At 35.8% G+C, this 19,550-nt stretch overlaps 1 protein-coding gene across 12 annotated transcripts in view; it reads left to right on the top strand.

Annotated features, from left to right (window-relative positions):
• Positions 1–19,550, top strand: part of Mycbp2 (MYC binding protein 2) — a 246,601-nt gene that overhangs the window by 150,987 nt on the left and 76,064 nt on the right. For all 12 annotated transcript variants that reach the window (XM_060391563.1, XM_060391566.1, XM_060391565.1 and 9 more), the window contains 8 exons: positions 327–499; positions 1,447–1,591; positions 4,076–4,291; positions 8,559–8,614; positions 12,616–12,731; positions 14,792–14,889; positions 15,583–15,699; positions 17,834–17,974. In XM_060391563.1, coding sequence (XP_060247546.1) covers positions 327–499; positions 1,447–1,591; positions 4,076–4,291; positions 8,559–8,614; positions 12,616–12,731; positions 14,792–14,889; positions 15,583–15,699; positions 17,834–17,974 — 1,062 coding nt within the window. The remainder of the gene's footprint in view (positions 1–326; positions 500–1,446; positions 1,592–4,075; positions 4,292–8,558; positions 8,615–12,615; positions 12,732–14,791; positions 14,890–15,582; positions 15,700–17,833; positions 17,975–19,550) is intronic.

Below are 19,550 nucleotides of genomic sequence, written 5' to 3'. Positions count from 1 at the left end.
AGGCAACTGGTAGTGTTCTCCTGTATTTTCTCGCTGTAAATAGTACTTCGTGAACTAACAACAGTAAGACCAGGGCATAGGAGGAAATAATTTTCCTCAGTAAGACATACCTAAAGTGTGTGCATGTTGAAAAATTCATGGAAGTGGTTCTGTTTTAATATATTTGTCATGTAGAGTGGCACACATCTGAAATGCCTGCTTTCAGGAGGCCAAGACAAGAGATTCCTATATTCAAGGCCAGCCTGGACTATATAGTGAAGCCTTTTTATAAATAAATATTAAAAAAGTAAGAATAAAGTAAAATATTCTCTTTTTTTTCCCAACAGGTGTGTAAAACTCACTCTGGTATTCTTGGAAAGGGTTTGGCTCTTTCTCATTCACCAACAATCTTAGAGGCACTTGAAGGAAACTTGCCACTTCAAATCCAAAGCAATGAGCAGTCCTTTCTGGATGATTTCATTGCTTGTGTTCCAGGATCAAGTGGTGGGAGGCTTGCAAGGTACTTCTAATATTACAGTTAATTTCATTTAAAGCTTCATCTCTGAAGAGAAATGAAAGGCGAAAATGGCCATTTTGGTGTTAAAATGCTCCCTTTAATAATCCAGATTATATATTTTGGACTTGAAGAAGTAAAAGGTGATAATATTTTAAAATGTATGACACCTATTTATTTATTATTTTTTCCATTGGTGCCTATATTAGAATAAAAAGAAAAATATGCTAACTTATGTTAAGTTAGTAATAAAGAATAAAAATCTGACCTTTCTGGTTTTAATTTTTAAATTTCAGAGATTACAGTTTGCCATTTGAAGTCAAAATCTTGGCCAGGAAATATTAGCAATTCTTTTAAGTCAGCCTCATTTTTGTGTTTGTAGACACTTGTATATAATGTACAATAGAGTTACTTACTCACCTCACAAGACAAGTTGGATGTAAATTGTGAAATGGGTTCAGGAGTGGGTATCTCCAACAACAGCGAATAGAAAAGTTTTACAAGTAAGGGGAAATATTAAAGAGACCAGTGAGAAGTTGTGTAAAGGGTGGACAGTGTACCCAGCTGCTCCCAAGCAGCTCAACAGTGTTCTGTCCTTGCTATTATAAGGAAACTCTGTTTTTCCAGCTGATAGTAGAAAGCTAGTCTCCCTCAGTAAGAGTTCAAATTAGCTACAGATTAATGTCAATTTTTGATATCTTAAACATGATAAAAATTTTGATATAGCTTTAAAATTATTTCTTAGTGTACATAAACATAAGAAACTTCAATTATTTTTGTATATATATATATATATATATATATATATATAGTGGGTTTGTATTAATTGCTTCCCAGGAAAACACTTGTAACTATCACTGAATCAGAAATTAAGTTATTGTCTTAGCATTTTGTTGAATACAAATTTAGTTTATTTGGCTCAATTCCATGTCCTTTCCTTTTCGTTCTTTTAGGTGGCTTCAGCCAGATTCCTATGCGGATCCTCAGAAAACATCATTGATCCTGAATAAGGACGATATTCGATGTGGCTGGCCCACCACAATAACTGTTCAAACAAAAGACCAGTACGGGGACGTGGTTCATGTTCCCAGCATGAAGGTAATTCTGTGTGAATTAGAAATGTCTGCATGCTGACAGCTGTACCTGATAAGAGTTTGAGGATGGCAGTTTTTCATGGTCCACTTGCTGTTCCCTCCTTGTCTTTGTATATTGGAGGACACTGAAGAGTTGCTTAGATGATTTTTCTTCTTTACATTTAAAAGGTTCCCTAATTTCTAAGCTGTAGGTCAATTGTTACAGTGGTTTCAAAAAAGATTATTTAAATTGTCTATGGAAATTGGAAATTGTTGTGAGGTACATATAAGGAAGGTCTCTAATAAAGAGGAATTGAATGAATGAATGATACATTGTTTTACTTGATTCTATTAATTAAAAAACTCGTATATTCTGTTATTCTGCACTTCACTGAATTTCATTTTACCTTTTTTTTTTTTTTTGGTTGTTTGGTTTTTTGAGACAGAGTTTCTCCATGTAGCCTTGGCTATCCTGGACTGTCTTTGTAGACCAGACTGGCCTTGAACTCACAGAGATCCGCCTGCCTCTGCCTCTGTGAGTGCAGCCGTGCGACACAGGGCCTGTCTTGAATTCTCATTTTAAAGATAACATTTATAGCTCAAACTTAATTAATAAACAAATTAAAATTTGTAAATTTAGATTGTAAAGTAATGACTAACATAAATAGGTATATGCTAATAAATAGAACATTGTTTATGAACTTCTTAAATGACATTAGTTGATAAGGATATTTATATTATATGGACTATAATTAGGTCTTTAGTAATACAGTCTATTGGTACAAATATTTCATTTAAACCTTTTTTGTGTTTCTGAAATTTTTCAACCAAATGTAAATTTATGTAGGTGGTCTTAAGTCCTCTTCCCTTCCGAAAATGAGTTATGGGGTAATTTGGATTTTGGAAGCTTAGAGTAAATTTAGATATATAATCTTTTCTTCATAGAGCACTAATTTTTTTCAAAATCACTTTAAAAAACTGTTTCAGCTGTTTTATAACTTCTTAGACATGTAGCATGAGCAAAATGCAATACCAATGTTATCTTTTACCTGACTCAGTAAAAACATAATTAAAACTCATTGTTTATACCAGTTAAAAACAAAAATAAACTTTATACAAAAGCCTCTGATTCTGATACTAAACAAAAGTCAGTATTTAACAGCACCTTTAAAATATTTGCTCGCCACTAACATTAAAAATTTGTGTCATGACCCAAACATGGAAGCAAAAAGATGGCATCTCATATACGGTGTGGTAGGTAACATGCATATGCATTCAGTGTGACATCCGACATATTTTCTTTCCTTGTTAAGACAGAGCCTTGGCAACTTATCACCATGAAAAGTTCAAGTATAACAGAGGCAAATACATTCAAATTTTAAGACATTTGGTTATAAACACACATGTATACATATACACACACACACTTGTGAATGCGCGCGCGTGTGTGAGCTCATGCGCATGCCTGTGACTTACTGGCCAAAAGCCTGCTGTGGTTGAGGAGTTTCAAGACATTGAGAAACACACCCCCGTAATAAACAAACAAACAAAACCATTGGCTGACACCTGAAAAATGTACCTGGAAGGAGCTTATCCCCTCCTAACCCACTGCCAACCCACACACTGGGTGGGGAGAGCCCTATTGTTGAATTGCCTAGTCTTGGTAGGCTCAAAAGTAGTAGCCATGAAGTGGTATGCTTGTTGTATGTTACAAATGTGTAGCTACCTATAGCTCTTGTTTTTTTATAGGATACAGATAAGCAAACAAAAGCCGAATAAAACCAGTTGTTGTAATTCTTGGCAAGCGTTTCCTTTTTCTTTGGCTTATGCATACTAAACGTGCTTGTTAGCCTACCAAACTATGTTCCCAGTCTCTCCAAAATATTGCTGGAAAGTCGTTAGCAACAGTTAATATTTTCAGCATTTGAATAGTGTTTTCATACATATCATATAAGTGAAGGGCATCACATTTTTTCATTAAACTGAGCTGTAAAGAGTAGATTATTAAAATCAGTAGCGTAAATTATTAACTGTGGTATTTATACTTTTCTTCCTGAAAGTGAACAAATATATATTCCTGGTATGTTTTAAACCATCAATTCTAAAGGTTTTTATTAATGGCTATATTTTCTTTTGTAGACAATTGCAGCAGGAATTCAGATAAAGTTTTACAAATATCTTCGATTGTGAAAAGTATTTATATTTGAATTATCTGATCAAATAATATTACTTTCTGAACGAATTCAATATAGATTATTTTTCCCAGTACCATACTAATGATAGATTTAATTTTTATGCTTTGAAATGTGTGATTATGTATTCTGAAATAATGACAACTCTGTTTTTCACTGTTAGTGTATAAGATAGAGTGAGGTCATCCTCGCCCTGGAAATAAGCAGGTGAACCAGTGTTGATACAATTTGTATCACTGACTTTGTAATTGTGAATTACTTCTTTTGATGTGTCAAGGATAATTATATACATTTGGTTTTTATATTATTGTGAATAGGTTGAAGTGAAAGCTGTACCTGTGTCTCAGAAAAAAACATCTTTACAACAAGAGCAAGTAAAGAAATCTCAAAGGATTCCTGGCAGTCCCTCAGTAGCAGCAGCATCTTCTAACACTGACATGACATTTGGTGGGCTGGCATCACCAAAGCTTGATGTTTCGTATGAACCGATGATAGTGAAGGAAGCACGATACATTGCCATAACAATGATGAAGGTAATTTATTTTTACTTATCAGAAATTCTTTTTTAATTAAATTTTTATTTTTTAATATTAGTTACAGTTTATCCTAGCTATATCCCACTCCCTCATTCCCTCCCAATCCCACCCTCCCTCCTTCATCTTCTCTCTACCCCTTTCCATCAGAAATTCTTAACTTTCACCATTGATTTATTTAACATTTTAGTTATTCAAATATTGCTCTAGTATTACAAGTCTAGAGAGTTACTGATAGATATTAAACTTGCAGCATATATTTAAAACTGCTTTTCTGTTACCTAGAGTGGCTTTGTATCAGTTTCTGACATATTTTGAGGGACGCTCCCATTGAAGAACAAGCTAATGCAGCCAGGGGTTCCAATGACTCAGTGTTGCTTTTGTTCTATGAAGTGCTTGTCTGCCAGTACACAGGTCTTCAGGACTTCAGGATTTATGTTTTTATGGCTCCCAAATATTAGGCCATCTCTTCAGATCTCTTACTTCTTACTTCTCTGGGTTTATTAGTTTATAATTCCTCTAGTTGTGGTTTTGGGTTTTTGTTTTTGGGGTTTTTTTGTGTGTGGGTTTTTTTTTTTTTTTTTTTTTTTATGTTCAGCTTTTTACTTAACAGCCAGAATTACTAAACTCTGCTAACATGGTGAATTTAGGCAGTTTGGAATTTTCAAAAAGCAGTGTCTGCATTCCAGTAGCTGAAAGGTATGATTGTGCTGGTGGTTTATAAAGAGTATAGTACAGTAATATAGTGTAGTTAGGAAGATAGCTGAGTAAGAAGCATGGCTGTTTTAACTCTCACAGGAAGATTGTTGACTTCCTCTGATGACACACACCAAGAATGTGTACTAGTGAGTTATCAGTCAAAATAGATGGAAAATATTGAAGATGTTATATCAGCACAACTTCAAAACTAATGAAGCATGAAATGAAAAGAGAGGAAGTAAAAAATAAAAGATGAGGTTGTTTGTAAATGAAGTTGGAAACATTAGAGAAACAGGGTATAGCAAAACAGAAGAACTCTGCTCTAGGTCTTAGATGCTGTCTGAGAGCATTCTTAGCCTTCTGGTTGGCACAAACAAGGGTTTTGTTAGAGTAAAATGTTTTATCTGTTAGTCACAGGATATGAAGTTTCACTCAGAGATGGACAAGGAATGACTATTTAAAGGGCTAAAGATGGACCAAGATAAATTGTAACATTTTAAACACTTCGCAGTCAGTTAATCAACCATGATGAAGGCTACGATTTGAAGGTATACCTTCTTTGGAGAGCTTTCATTCAAACATGCGTTTCTATTTCTAAACCTTCAGAGAACCAGTTACCTGTTAGGACTGCTGGAATTCAGAGGGATTCTGAAATATCCATTGTTAGAACAGTCACAGAATACTATTCCCAAGTGGTCTGAGATGTCCATTCATGCTCTGGGTTGATATTCTTTACTAACCATTCATAGATACTATAAACTCACTAAGCAGTAAGTGGCATATGGTAGGATGGAAAAATACAATATGGTCTTGTGGTTGAAAATGGTGCAGTAAAACAGAGACTGTAGAGTCTGGAGACCTGGGTTCCCAGCTGCTAACTACCGTAGGAACATGGCAAAGTCAACCTTATGTTACATACATCTTATGCACAATTCCTGGATAAGTGAAAGCAGCTAAATGATTTTTTGAATCACGGTTACTGTGAAGGAAGGAGGGGTTAACTGGTATGCATTTCATTATAAGTCCTGGGGAAGCTAGAAGGGTATGAGGAATTGAAGATCTTAAATTGAGCTATAAAAAATTATTAAGTTGGTAATATTGCAAGTATAAAATGTATCAGGTATTATGTGCTAAATTTATTGTACATGCTAACCATTTTTGTCTTTACATTTCCCGAATCTTTTGTCAAGATATTTTTTGCTATTATAAGACTGACATACTACCCCCATGCAAACTAGGCTCTGCAAGCTTACAAAGAAACATTTTTACAGTCACAATCCATTCCTAGGCCCCTCCTGTCATTCTCTATATAGTGAAAACCTGAATTTTGGTGGGTCCTGGAACTTGGCTTCCAGATGGAGAAAGTTGTTGTTGTTTCCCCCCCTCCCCCTTAGGAGCAGCTAGAGCCCTTTAGGGCAAGGCCTGAATTCAATGGGCCAAAATGTGGAAAGAAATTTCCACTGAGTGTTACAGTTTTGCTCTTTTAGAATGAGATCATCAGTGGCAGGGGAAACTTTGGTGTTCCAAAGCCTGTGATGATACCAAAGTGCTTCAGCTCTTGGTTAAGCTACTGTATTAAGCAAGGCAGAGGTGGGAGTAAAAGCCCATGCCTGCTGGGCTTGCCACCAAAACAGACACAGGCCTGGTAAGGCAGAGACCCAGTGGTCCAGCAGGCAGGCTTGATGAGATGCAGCCCAAAGGAAAGGGAGAAATGATGACTCTTAGGCAGCCATGGTGGAAAGCTGATGGTACCACACAACACATAACCAGCCAACATGTTTATTTGAAAAACAGGGATTTATAAGCCTCTGAGCACTGGGTAGGATTTTGAGGTTAAATGTGTTTGGTTCAATGAAGCCAGGGGTTAAGGGATACTTCATTTGCATGTAATGGTACAGTGTTTCATTTTCCATGCAGTAGCATGGTCCTATCATAAGAAGGAAAATACTGTACTTAATTATCCTATGAGTGGGCGAATCTCAAAGTACATTGAAGGTCAGTGCTAAAACTAAGATCCTTAATGGGGTGGGGCATTTCTAGGAATTCCCAGATGCTTTCTGGAAGGGTTTTGTTGTTGTTGTCATCGTTTTAAATCAGGAAAGGTTTGGCCTGTAATCTTCCCTGAGAGCTATATGATGCTCCTTACGAGACCTGGGGTATACAGATTTGGGGGGGTGGGGGGGTACTTTTAGAACCTTGCTGAGAAGAGGGAGTCCACCGTCATAGACCAAGTGCAAAGTGCAAACAAATGGCTATTCAGAGATGTCAGACTTCAACCTATCCTAACAAAGCTCCACACCATCCCACACCTATCTCAGAGGATATATTAGATATAATGTTTCTCTTTCCCTTCTCTCTCCCCTCTCACTGTGTTGCATACTATACTTTTAGTAAATATAAAATAAGCCATAAATAATAGTTTTATTTATTCCATATTCCAAAACTTTGCAGAGTGGTATTATGTTTTTTTATATGTCCTGCTAGGATATCTGTCCATTAACTGTTTCAAGTACTTAGTTGCTCACTTTTCTGTAATTTGTCCACTTTTCCTATTGTTGGACATATAACATAAACTGTACTGAAATAAAGATCTTTCTTTTGTGTCATTTTGTACATGAAAAAGAATTTCTCTACAACATATTCAGAAGAATATAAGTTGTAGGAAAAACATGTCTAAAACTTTGTTAATCATTACCAAAATTTATCCTCCTGCTGCTAGTCACTGTGCTCATTGCCACTTGGTTTTTACTGAATACCAGTTGTGATTGTGCTATTTGTGCTTTTCATTTGCCCTTCCTTGTTTACTGTCTTAGTTATAGTGTTAGCTGACCTTTGCATTTGTTCTTCAGTACAGTGGCATTACTCAGTATTCTGCTGTGTTGTCCCTGTATATGGAATGATGTGGCTTATATTGAGGATGCATGACCCTCTTAAGTTACATATTTTAAAATGCCCTTCTTCCATGTGAAGACTTTTCGCTATAGTATCTCTGTATTTGAGAAATTTAAAATGCTAATAAATCTGAAAAGTTTCTATCTTTATATCTTGTTAAGCTAAATTTTCATTGCTATGGCAGAATGCTTGGTACGCAATTTAAGGGAAGAAGGGTTTGTTCTGGCTTACATTTCTAGAGGCTATCTTCCTCCATGGTGGGGACAGCATGGATGCAGGCACAGGCAGATCCTCATTCAAAAAGAAAACAGAGATAAATACTCCTGCTTGTGTTGCTCTCTCCTTTTTATTAAGTTCAATACTTGGAATTGCTTTTCCTCTCTCAGTTAACCCTGCCTAGAAAATTCTTCACTGACAAAGCCACATATTTGTTGTTTTGGTGATCCTAGTCCCTGTCAAGTTGACAGTATTAACAATCGCATCATAAAATTACTTTTTTTTTTTTTTTTGGTTTGGATATCTAACACATCAGAGATTACTTTTCAAGGGGTCTTACCGTTATTATTTCTTGTGTAGATGGACAATGGTCTCAGCTGATATATTGGGTATTTTAGCCTTGCACTAAATGGAAATGTCCATAGCAAAGGTACCAGTGTTCCTTGTCTCTTTCTTAAAGGTGTATGAAAACTACTCATTTGAAGAACTGCGTTTTGCATCACCAACTCCTAAAAGGTAAGAATTGTTTTCATAAAGTGTTGCTAAAACTTAATCATCCAGACTAAATTAATAAAATTTTCTTTTATTTTAAAATATTTTTACTAATTTTTTGAGTTCATCTGCCACTGTCCTGTTTGTTCCTGAAAGTCATCCACCACTTCAAGCCTTTATCATTAATCCAGGCCTTCTTCCATGAAACTCCTGAGCCCTGAGTTGAGCGTTGTGCTAAAAACACCCCATTCTAAGCTGATCACTACATAGCCTCTTGTTTTCTGTGTTATAACCAGTTGTGAGTCTCTGTGTTAATTGCCATCTACTGCAAGAAGCTTTTGGGGAAAGAGTTGAGATCTATGGGTATATCAATAGTCAGTAGTCATTTCAATACCATGTCCATTTAGCATAGTAATAGTAATGGGTTCTTCCCCCTGTGGATTATGAGTTTTCTAGCCACAGGTTCTTGGCCTCTTTAATGATGCTGGGTCTGGATTTCACCTTGTAAAGGAGGATTTAAATGCAATCAGAAAGGGCTATTTCCTTGACTTTGGTGTCACTAGTGCACCATGTCACTAGTGTTGCATATCTTGCCATGCCCTTCAGGGTTCACAGCTGGATCAGACTGATGATTATGCCTTCCAGTACTGTGAAAGCTAGTCAGCAGAGATGGTGCTTCCAGGTCAGTTACAATCTTGATTTCTCAGTGTTTTATACATCAAGTATGTGATGCCTTCAGAATAGGTTTTACCATTAAGTTTTAGAAGATACGGGAAGAATGGCAAGAGGAATGGCCTGTAACATTTATGGGTCTGCAATGTGCTATTGGTCAATAACTCAAAAAGAGATAGAGGTTAGAAAATTAGTAAAGGCCCCTGAATATGGGGAAAATCACTGAAGAGAAGGGGCATAGAATACACTACTATAAAGGGAAAAGAAAATAATGGAACAGGAAGGTTTAAATGGGGTAGAGGCAGGAATGAAAGGGTAGAAGATCTAAAATGGGGAGGATAACAAACACTAAAGACCTTTTGAAAAGACCATGTGAAAACCTACCACTATGGAAGTTTCCAGTGTGTGTGTGTGTGTGTGTGTGTGTGTGTGTGTGTGTGTTTTGAAACTGATTTTTGTCCTTTAGCTTGAGAAGCCCCAGAATTTGTGGTGTTCGTGTTAAACGCTCCCATGGATTTGGAAGATAGGCATGAATCAGCATTTCTGGCAGGAAAAGTACTTTTAAAAATAGATCTTGAACAGAATAGCCACATGGTACTTAGAGTAATCACCTCCATAAACTTTGGAAGAGGCTCTGAAGCAAATCTGAAAAAGCACAACTACCCATAGGCTGTACTGTGTTGCGTTTCATCTGACCTTATTGGAAATTAATGAGTCTGACTGAAAATTAGAAATTGACTTAGGTTAGTTTGACTTCATTTTTGTTTGTACTCAACGTATAGTATACAATCTACAGTGCTTTCTGTCAAATTTGCAAAGTCCTGAAAATGTGCCCTTGAGAATAGAAATGTAGTATTTTGTTTCTGCTATCATCATAGTTCCAAGCTTGTGCTATAGTAGAAACAGCTGACTTTCATAAAATAAATGTGCACATTATACATTTATAGAAAGCTGAATAAGAACAAAGTTAACCTGAGTGTAATAGATATAATCCAGCATTTAAGAAACTGAGGTAAGAGCATTGGGAGATCCTAGCGAGAGTGGGCTCTATAGCATGTTCTAGCAGCATTGGCTACATAGCAAGTCTTAGCTATATAGTAAGAATTTGTCTCAAATAAGAAAGAGAGAAAAGATGAGGATATCAAGTGAAGACAGAGGAAGAAAGAAGAAGAAAGAATGAAGGAAATCATATGCATTATTTGTTTTGAACCTAACAGAAACAATGATTTATCCTAACAGACTCATATTCATTCAACTGTTCCTATTGACCTTTATTTAATAGGTCATAGGTATACTTATAAACAAGATAGACATGATACCATTTTTCTGGTATTTTATTGCTATACAGACAACTGATTAAAAAGTGAACAAAGTGATAATAAGTAAAGTTATTTGATGTAGACAGCATCAGAATTGTGGCAGCTTGCCAAAAATACTGCAAGATGGGAGACACATGGTTAATAATTACCATTTAAATGGCAGGTTGATCAATGAAGATTTTGAGAAGTTCAGTTTAGCTATAGAAAACATGGAGTTGTTTGAGCTTGATGTCTTTGTAGAACAAACAGAAAAATGATGGGCCTGGAGGATACTGAAAAGGACATGTTTGGCGATGAGTCCAAGAACTACATGAGATATGTTTTATATTTTCAGGCAGGCTGTGCTTACATAGGCTAAATTTTCTTATAAGCCAAGTTAAATTTAATGAGTCTTAAATGAAAACCTTAAAGTTTTTAGATCACTGTGGTAGTTTTTCAGAGGTAAATTATGAGAAAGCAAGAATGGCAACAGAGAAATAAGAATGATTAGGCAATGTGGACTGGGGCGGGGGTGGGGGGATATCGAAAGTAGAATAAGTACTCTCTGTCCAGAGTAGTCAACTCTGAAACTATAAATACACAAACAACAAAAACAGTGTGGCGGTATGTATATATATGTGTGTGTGTACATATATTGTATATGCATACATATTTGTATATACATACATGTATACATACACATGCTTATAATAATGAAAGAAATAGTAGCTATAAATTTGAGAGTGGAGAGCACTGAAGTATTTGAAGAGAAGAAAGGAAGAAGGAAAGTGATATGACTCTGTTTCAATTTAAAACATTTTTTAAATGACTACCTAATTATCCTTTGGCTTTAACAATTCCATAGAACAGAATCATGCCAATTTTAATTCACAGACCAAATTTTACCTGCTGCCTATTTTTATTAAAGTTACTATAACATAACTGGGCTCCTTGTTGGTAGCTATTTTTACACTACAGTGATCAAGTAGTTATGACAAAGACAAATTGGCCTAAGAAACTAAAATTGCTACATAAAGTATTTACTAACTCCTGGTATAGATTTTCATTATTTTTATGAGTATCAAGAAGTCCTAGGAGCAAGCAGGTATTTATGTTCTGTAGTATATTGTTCTGTAAGGGATATGTTGGTTAGGAGGAAATAGGAGCTTTTCGTTAAACATATTAAGATTGAAATTCCAAACAACTCCTCAGATAGTCAATATTTAAGTGGAGATACAGCTGTGCAGCTGCAAATAGTTTGAAGGTTAAGGTGAAAGTGAATGTGGGAGTTGTCTATATGGGTGATAATAATTGAGCAATTAAAAAGATGATTCAGGAAATAAAGATCTAGACTCAAACCTTGGGCATTTCATAAATGAAATGGCAGTCAGAAGAGGAGAAGCCAACACAACACTTGAGAAAGAATGACTAATGAGGCAAAAGGAAAGCCAAGAGAAGGAAGTCAGAAACAAGGAGCTTGTGTTTCAGGGAAGAGAGCATCACCAGTTCTTAGATGCTGCCGAGAGACAGCTGAGGAGGAGGAACTGACTTTCAGACTAAGGATGTGATGGCCATTAGTAACTGATATCAGCAGTTGCCGTACAAGGTTAGGAGCAAAAGGCTAGTAATGGAAGTTGTAGAAAAGAAGTAGACATGAAAAAGAGAGAGTGGCTGCCTTGGTTAAGTGTTCATGTGCAGGGAGAAGGGTTATATTAGAAATGAAGGGGAAAATATTAGAGAGGAATAAGAATTAAGATGAAAAATTCTAGAGTTTGTAACGAGAGAAAATTAGGTAGAATAGGTTTAACAATCTTATTACTGCATGCAAGTTATAGCCAATTGTTTCTATTTCCTCAGAAGGGAAAAGTAAACTCACAATCAGATGAGAATGGGAAGGAGGAGAGATGGGCCTTTAAGGAAAAGAGTGAAACTCAGATGTTTGTAAGCTATAGGATTGCCAGGCAGTATAATATTCAGATATTCACTGAAATAGCAAATGAGGTTAACTGCATAATCAAAAGTAAAATTTTGGATATCCATGTTATTTTTTTCCAGGCCCAGTGAAAACATGCTGATTCGTGTCAATAACGATGGAACGTACTGTGCAAACTGGACTCCAGGGGCCATAGGGCTCTACACTGTTCATGTCACCATTGATGGCATTGAGATAGGTGAGTATAATTTCAAGTAAGAAGTTCCTGCAAAGAGCTAGTATTAAAATCATCCTTGTGCTGTTTTTGCTCTTTTGTATAAATATATATATATATTTTTTTATATATATATTTGTATATATATATAAATACATTATATATATACAAATGTATATATATATATATATATAACTTCTTTGTGACTTCATCTCTTCCTTTATCATGAGTACTCAATTAGTACATCGCAAAGATCATATCATTTGAGGATAATTCATGGTATCTGATCACTCATTGGAGCTGTCATGAGTCCTCCTCCAATTTTCTAGTGTGTCATTGAGGTGTGAGGTACTCCTTCCTCATCCCTGCATTATCCTGTGCATGCTATACCTTCTCCGTGTCAGTCATCCTCTCTTGGTAGGAGCAGATGTCATACAGTTCATGTGTGATATCCCAGTTTAGGTCAGCACCTAACATAGAGTTGCTGCTTGGTAGATACTGTTGTTTAAAAGATCTTATCTCCTAATAAGTTTGAAAAAAATACTGATTTTCTTCTATGAGTTAATTCTTCATTGTATAATTCCTGTGTGAAATGATAACAGTAGAATAAAAACTGTCATGTATAATGTCATCAAAGGGTAACTATAATAGTGACATAACATCATGATAAACTTTGGGGACCTGAACTGTAAGTTGTTTATTTTTAGACTGGAAATAAAGAAGGTCTTTACATTTTGGCATATACAGTTAACAACTGTATTCAATCAGATGTGTGAATTATAATAAGCCTTTCCCACGGTCCCTTTTATTTCACCAAGTTCCTAAAACCTTTTAGTTCAGCAAACATTTAATTAGTTCTTAGCAAAACTTGGTTCTAGAAAAAATAATTTTTTCAAGCAGTGAAACATAGGTTGCTGAGATTGAATAGAAAACAAAAGTTATTTTAAGTAGAATAGAAATACAGAAATAGAAATTTTAGCAGGGTCTTCAAAGCATTAGTGAGGAATACAGAGAAACTTGTACTTTCTCATTTATTCAGCATCATTCACAATAGCAAAGAAATGGGACAGAGAGGCTTGTATTCACACAATGCCAAGTGTGTCTAGCATGCAAACATCATCTCTCTCTCCTTTTTAATTTATTACAGTTTATTCACTTTGTATTCCAACTGCAGCCCCCTCCCTTGTCTCCTCCTAGTCCCATCCACCCTCCCTCTTCTCCCCTATGCCCCTCCCCTAGTCCACTGATAGGGGAGGTCCTCCTCCCCTACTATCTGACCCTAGCCTATCAGGTCTCATCAGGGCTGGCTCCATCACCTCCCTCTGTGGCCTGGTAAGGCTGCTTCCCCGCCCCCCTTGCCCCAGAGATCCCAGAGATGATCAGAGAGCCAGCAACTGAGAGAATGTTATCTCTTAACTACTGTATTATCATACTGCCATCTGGACATCGTGCTGTCATCCATGCCCTGCTGTCTCAGTCACAGAGCTTACCACTGTGGGTGATGAAAAGTGTTCTGACCTATTACTGTTGGATAGCACTGTCACAAAAGGGGTCCTTTCTATTATTATTACTTTGAATTTGTTCATGATCATTCAATGTATTTCAGTTAAATAATGGGAAACACACACACACACCCCACATTAAACAGTGGGGAAAACACTATAACCTGTTCTTCGGTAATCTCAGGACACCATTTTTTAATTTTTTCTATTTTTCCTGTGCTTAGTATCAATCACCATTTAAAAAGAAAAGCAGAATTCAGGTATTTGTCTTAATTGTTTAAAATATGACTGGAGAGATGGCTTAACAATTAAGTGTACTGAATGTATTTCCAAAGGACTCAGTTTCACTTCCCTGCACCTGTGTGGTGGCCTTGTAACCCCCTGTAACTCCAGTCCCAGGTGATGTGCTGCCCTATTCTAGTCTCAGCAGGCACCAGTCATGAATGGCGTGAGCAGATATCCATGGTGGCAAAACACTACATATACATAATATGAAAAATAAAATAGTCTACGATGTGCTTAGATTTCACAATCCTCTCACCTTTATAGTCAAATGTTATAATTACACTGTTTTAATTACAGATGCTGGACTTGAAGTAAAAGTAAAAGATCCACCAAAAGGGATGATTCCACCAGGAACTCAGCTAGTCAAGCCAAAGGCTGACCCTCAACCAAATAAGGTTAGCATAGGACAAAAAGTAGAATTGGTCAAAGATTTAAATTTTTCCTTCATACCTCAAAGTAGCTCTCAAATACCTAATGTTTTACTTGATTTATTTTAGTATTCTATTCAGTATCCCTAAATCAGTCTAAAGAGTAGTTCATAAGAATTAATCTTTTCAAATTGTCAGTTTTACTTTTTGGCTTCTTTATGTATTCTTTAGTAGTTCATTAGTGTTCTGAACTTCCTGATACTAAAAAAAATAAAAATAAAAAAATTGCTATTAACAAAAAGTCTACTGAAATTACATGTGTGTTTTCAAGGTTAAAATATTCTCTGTCATTAAAAGAAACTTTAATCTTATTATACCTAAAAACTAGCTAAAGGGATATGGCTAAACTGTTTGTTAAAAAGAAAATAATGATATTGTAATTTATATCTTGCCCTTCTAAAAAGTCACTTTTTATATTTGTGTTATATGTCTTTAATACTTAAAGTGAGAAATCATAAATATACTTAATAACATTGATATAAAATATTCTTCAGTACATAGAAATATACTTTTATTGTTATAAGTAACAGAAGGAAACTAACTACAGATGATTGTGAGGACATTTTTGTCGATTGTACTTTTGAATCTGCTGGTTTTCTCATTGGCTACATGGGAAGTAGAGTTTGCGTTTTTCTCCATCACTGTCATATCTTTCCTCAGATTCGAAAATTTGTCGCCAAGGACAGTGCTGGTCTCCGCATCCGGAGCCATCCTTCCCTTCAAAGTGAGCAGATTGGAATAGTGAAAGTCAATGGAACTATCACTTTTATTGATGAGGTAATTAATAAATATGTATAAGTAATTTATTTTGAACAGAATTTTTCTGTAATGTTTTCACAGGAAACTAAGTTTTAATGTTACTGGGCTCTAAATAGTCTGCAGACTTTTTATTTAATTTTCTGATCAGTTTCTTGAGACATTTTTACAAAGTATTTTATCATATTCATTCTCTCCTCCAATTCCTCTTAGATACATCGCCCCTTCCCAACATATCCAATTTGGTATCTTCTTTTTCTAAATATTTTAATCATTTTATATTTGCCTGCATGTATGTCTATGTACCACATGTGTCCCTGATACCAGTGGAGCCCAGAAGAGGGCATCAGATCCACTGGAACTGAAGTTACAGGTGGTTTTAAGACACCAATTTGGCACTGGGAATCAAACCAAGTTCTGGTATAAGAGCAGCCAGTGCTCTTAAACCAATAAGCCATCTGTCCAGCCCTTCTTTTTGTTTTTGTTTCTTTGGTTGGTTGGTTTGGTTTGGTTTTTTCCACCCATAAGTCCAAATTGTGCTGGCCATAATCTCTGATGATCTTCACTGAAAAGGGTTCAGCCAAGGGCTGCACCTTTAAAGACAACGACTCTTCCCTCTCCCAGAAACTACTAGATGCCAATAGCTCCTTAGATAGAGAGTGGAGCTCTTCTCTGTGCTAGAATTTTGTCTGGCTTAGCTTGTACAGGGCGTGTTGATGTTTTCTCAAATACTATCAGTTCATGTGTGTTGACTGTACTGTTTTGGCCAGAAAGCAGTTTCCTTGGTCATCATCTATCACATCTGGCTCTTATAGTCTTTTCTCACCATTTTCCCAAATGATTCCTGAGACTTGGGGGGAGAGGATGTGATATAGATGGCCCACTTAAGGCTGAATAGTTTCTTATTCTTTACATCTTGAACATTGTAGGTCACTGTTAATCACCATCTACTGTAAAAAAAGAAGTTACTGAGGATTGATTGATGTGCTCATATCAATAGGTCAGTTAGGGGTCAGTTTAATGCTATGTTCATTTAGTAGGGTAATAGTAAACTCTTTCCAAGGACCTTTGAGCTATCTAGTAACAGGTTTCTGGCTAGACATTGGGTGCAATGGCTAGACAGCTGCCTAAGATTGGTGATTCCTTTTCTCTTCTGGTAGTGTAGATAGCAACTTCCAATACTCTGAGGGATAGCCAATAGGGTTGAAGCCTCCTTTGAGTACCAGCTTTGATATCTCTGTTCTAAGAGATACATTTGTGGTATCTTCAGCAATAGGGTCTTACTGTCAAGTCCTGGAGGGTCACCAAAAACATTGGCAGTAGCCTAAGAATGTTTTGGGGGTCTTTGGGTCACTTGTCAATAACTCCAAAAGAAATAACCCATTCCTGACTCTGGGCTTCATAGGACTATGCTGAATAGTGTGTTATCTGAAATTTTACTCATGAAATGTGACAACAGTAGCCTATAGTAAAATATAATAAATGGAATTATATGCAGATATATCAGAAATAAAAGCGGCAGCAGGTGGCTGGAGAAGCTTTGCTGCATAAGTGATAGTTGAATCCCAAATTTTATCCATTTTGAAAGGCATATCTTTCAAACAGTTTGGGAAATCTTTCAAAAAATGTTTTATATGGTCATTGAGGTTTATTTACATTTAACTTTCTCCCTTTAAAAACAGAGGAAATTATACTTTGAGCATGCAAAACTCAGTTGAGCATAGTAATCAGAACCTATAGAACAAGTACTAGTTTCTAAATATAGATGTATTTTAAATGAATTTTAGAATAGTTTTAAAATGTATTTCTTGGCTTGCTTTAACTTTGGTAATTCCGTGGAACATTTTCCTGCAGTGCAACCAAGTAGCCTGAATAAAAGACATATTTTTTAGAAGCTGTTAAATTACTTATTGTATGATTTCTTTGTGCTTTTAACTCCTGAGATAGTTGCTTTCACATGTCACCATGAAAATGATCGTATTGCTTTGATATCATGCATAAAATTTCAGATAACACACTAGAAGTTCCCACATATTGTCTTCTCCTGAAACTAAGTACAGCAACTCCACTTGACCCTGCTTTGTTTATTCTCAGTCCTCACTAGCTTCCTGGTAGTTACAGGAAGGCAAGCTTGTTTGGTGTCTTTTCCCCCCAGATCCACAACGATGATGGTGTGTGGTTGAGACTGAATGATGAAACAATTAAGAAGTATGTCCCTAACATGAATGGTTACATGGAAGCCTGGTGTCTCTCCTTTAATCAACATCTTGGCAAGAGCCTTCTGGTCCCTGTTGACGTAAGTGAAAGATGGTTTTTTATGAGCATCATAGTTACCCTCGGTCCTCATAATAGATCTTTCTTTAATTAAGGCTTTTCAGTTCTGAGGTAATCCATACCTATCACTTTTACTTCAAAAGTGCTTGAATGCTTAAGGGCTTTAGTGTAATGAAAGAGGAATTTGGCAGGGGTAAGGCTTTTAATGCTTATTCTGATCCTTCACCAACAGTAAGTAATAAATTAAAACTAAACCTACTGAATTCCTGTCAGAGGTAAAAAATTAAAATTATTATACTTCATTTTCTTATTCATTCACTCTATTATTTAGGATGAATTTCAACCCAGTATTTGAGAAAGTAGAATTACTATGCATTCAAGAACAGGTATAAGTGTTGTTTGTTATTCTGACAGTTATTTCTTTGTTATGTGTACCTCAGGAGCCTTTATGTTTTGATTTACTTTATCATTGTGTTAATATAAGATGTGATGTTTAGACTTGTACCTATACTAATTCTTAGACTGAAAGTATATTAAATGCAGTTCTTTGATACTGCAGTAGAGTGGTTAAGTCATTGTTGACTGTAGTGCTGTGTCATTAAATAGGTGATAAACTACAAAATAGGAGTGTTTTCCCCACTAAGTGTTCCTATGACATTACTAATAAATAGCATTGGCATGAAGTACTTGGGAACTGATGAGTAGTTGTCAGTGTGATTGAAAGCAGGTAGGTACTGTGTAAAATATGTTTCCCTCTTTTTTTTTTTAAGTTGCACATTATTAGAGTGGGCTTTCTTCTTTCTCCCACTACAACTGTTCATTGAATTTAGTTTCCTTTATTTACCTTCAACCAATAACTCACGTGGGGTGTGTGTGAGAGAGAGACAGAGAGAGAGATTTCAAGTTTAAGTTCATTAGTGGTAAAGACTAACTAATGATTATTTCTCCTGTCGGTTGCTTCTGCAATGTTTTAAGTACTACACTTTACTCATAGCAGTCCTTTACTATTGATATCGAATTTGACTGCTTTTGTCTGGTATAATCATTTTGCTTAAAATATTTTCTCACACATATGTGCTTCTTACCTTGCCTGTTTCATGTCATTCTTATTGTGACACTGTCTTGTTAAATGTATTGTTCTCATTTTTCCAAGATTTTAAGTATTAGTGGAACTAGTACTAGAGCCCTACTTGGTGTTATTCCAAGGGGTATGTTTTTATGTTTAATTTGCCTTGGTAAAATGAAGTGGTAAGTGTAAGTATAGTTACAGAATAATAAATAATTGCATAATTAATGAAGTTGCTTTGTGATAAGCTGTGGAATGGCTTGATTTAGGAGGTATCTAAGAGGGATGTGAAGAAAAAGGAACACATTAAAGTAGTGTAATTCAAAGTCATTTAGCTATTATAAAATCATTATTACTTGGGATAAACTGCCAATTTAAATAAGTATGAATATTTGCAACAGTAGTGACTAAATTTTCATTTACTCTGAAGGCAAATAAGTCAATTAAAGTATTTAAAATGAAGTTTGATGAAGTGATAGTTCAACCAGTAAAGTGTCTTACCCTATGGGAGGTACTGAGTTCAATCTCCAGA

Source organism: Meriones unguiculatus, chromosome 9 (assembly GCF_030254825.1).
Source record: "Meriones unguiculatus strain TT.TT164.6M chromosome 9, Bangor_MerUng_6.1, whole genome shotgun sequence".
In the NCBI taxonomy this organism is placed as follows: Eukaryota; Metazoa; Chordata; class Mammalia; order Rodentia; family Muridae; genus Meriones; species Meriones unguiculatus.
The sequence above is the reverse complement of the archived record's forward strand: the minus strand, read 5'-3'. Positions and strand labels throughout refer to the sequence as shown.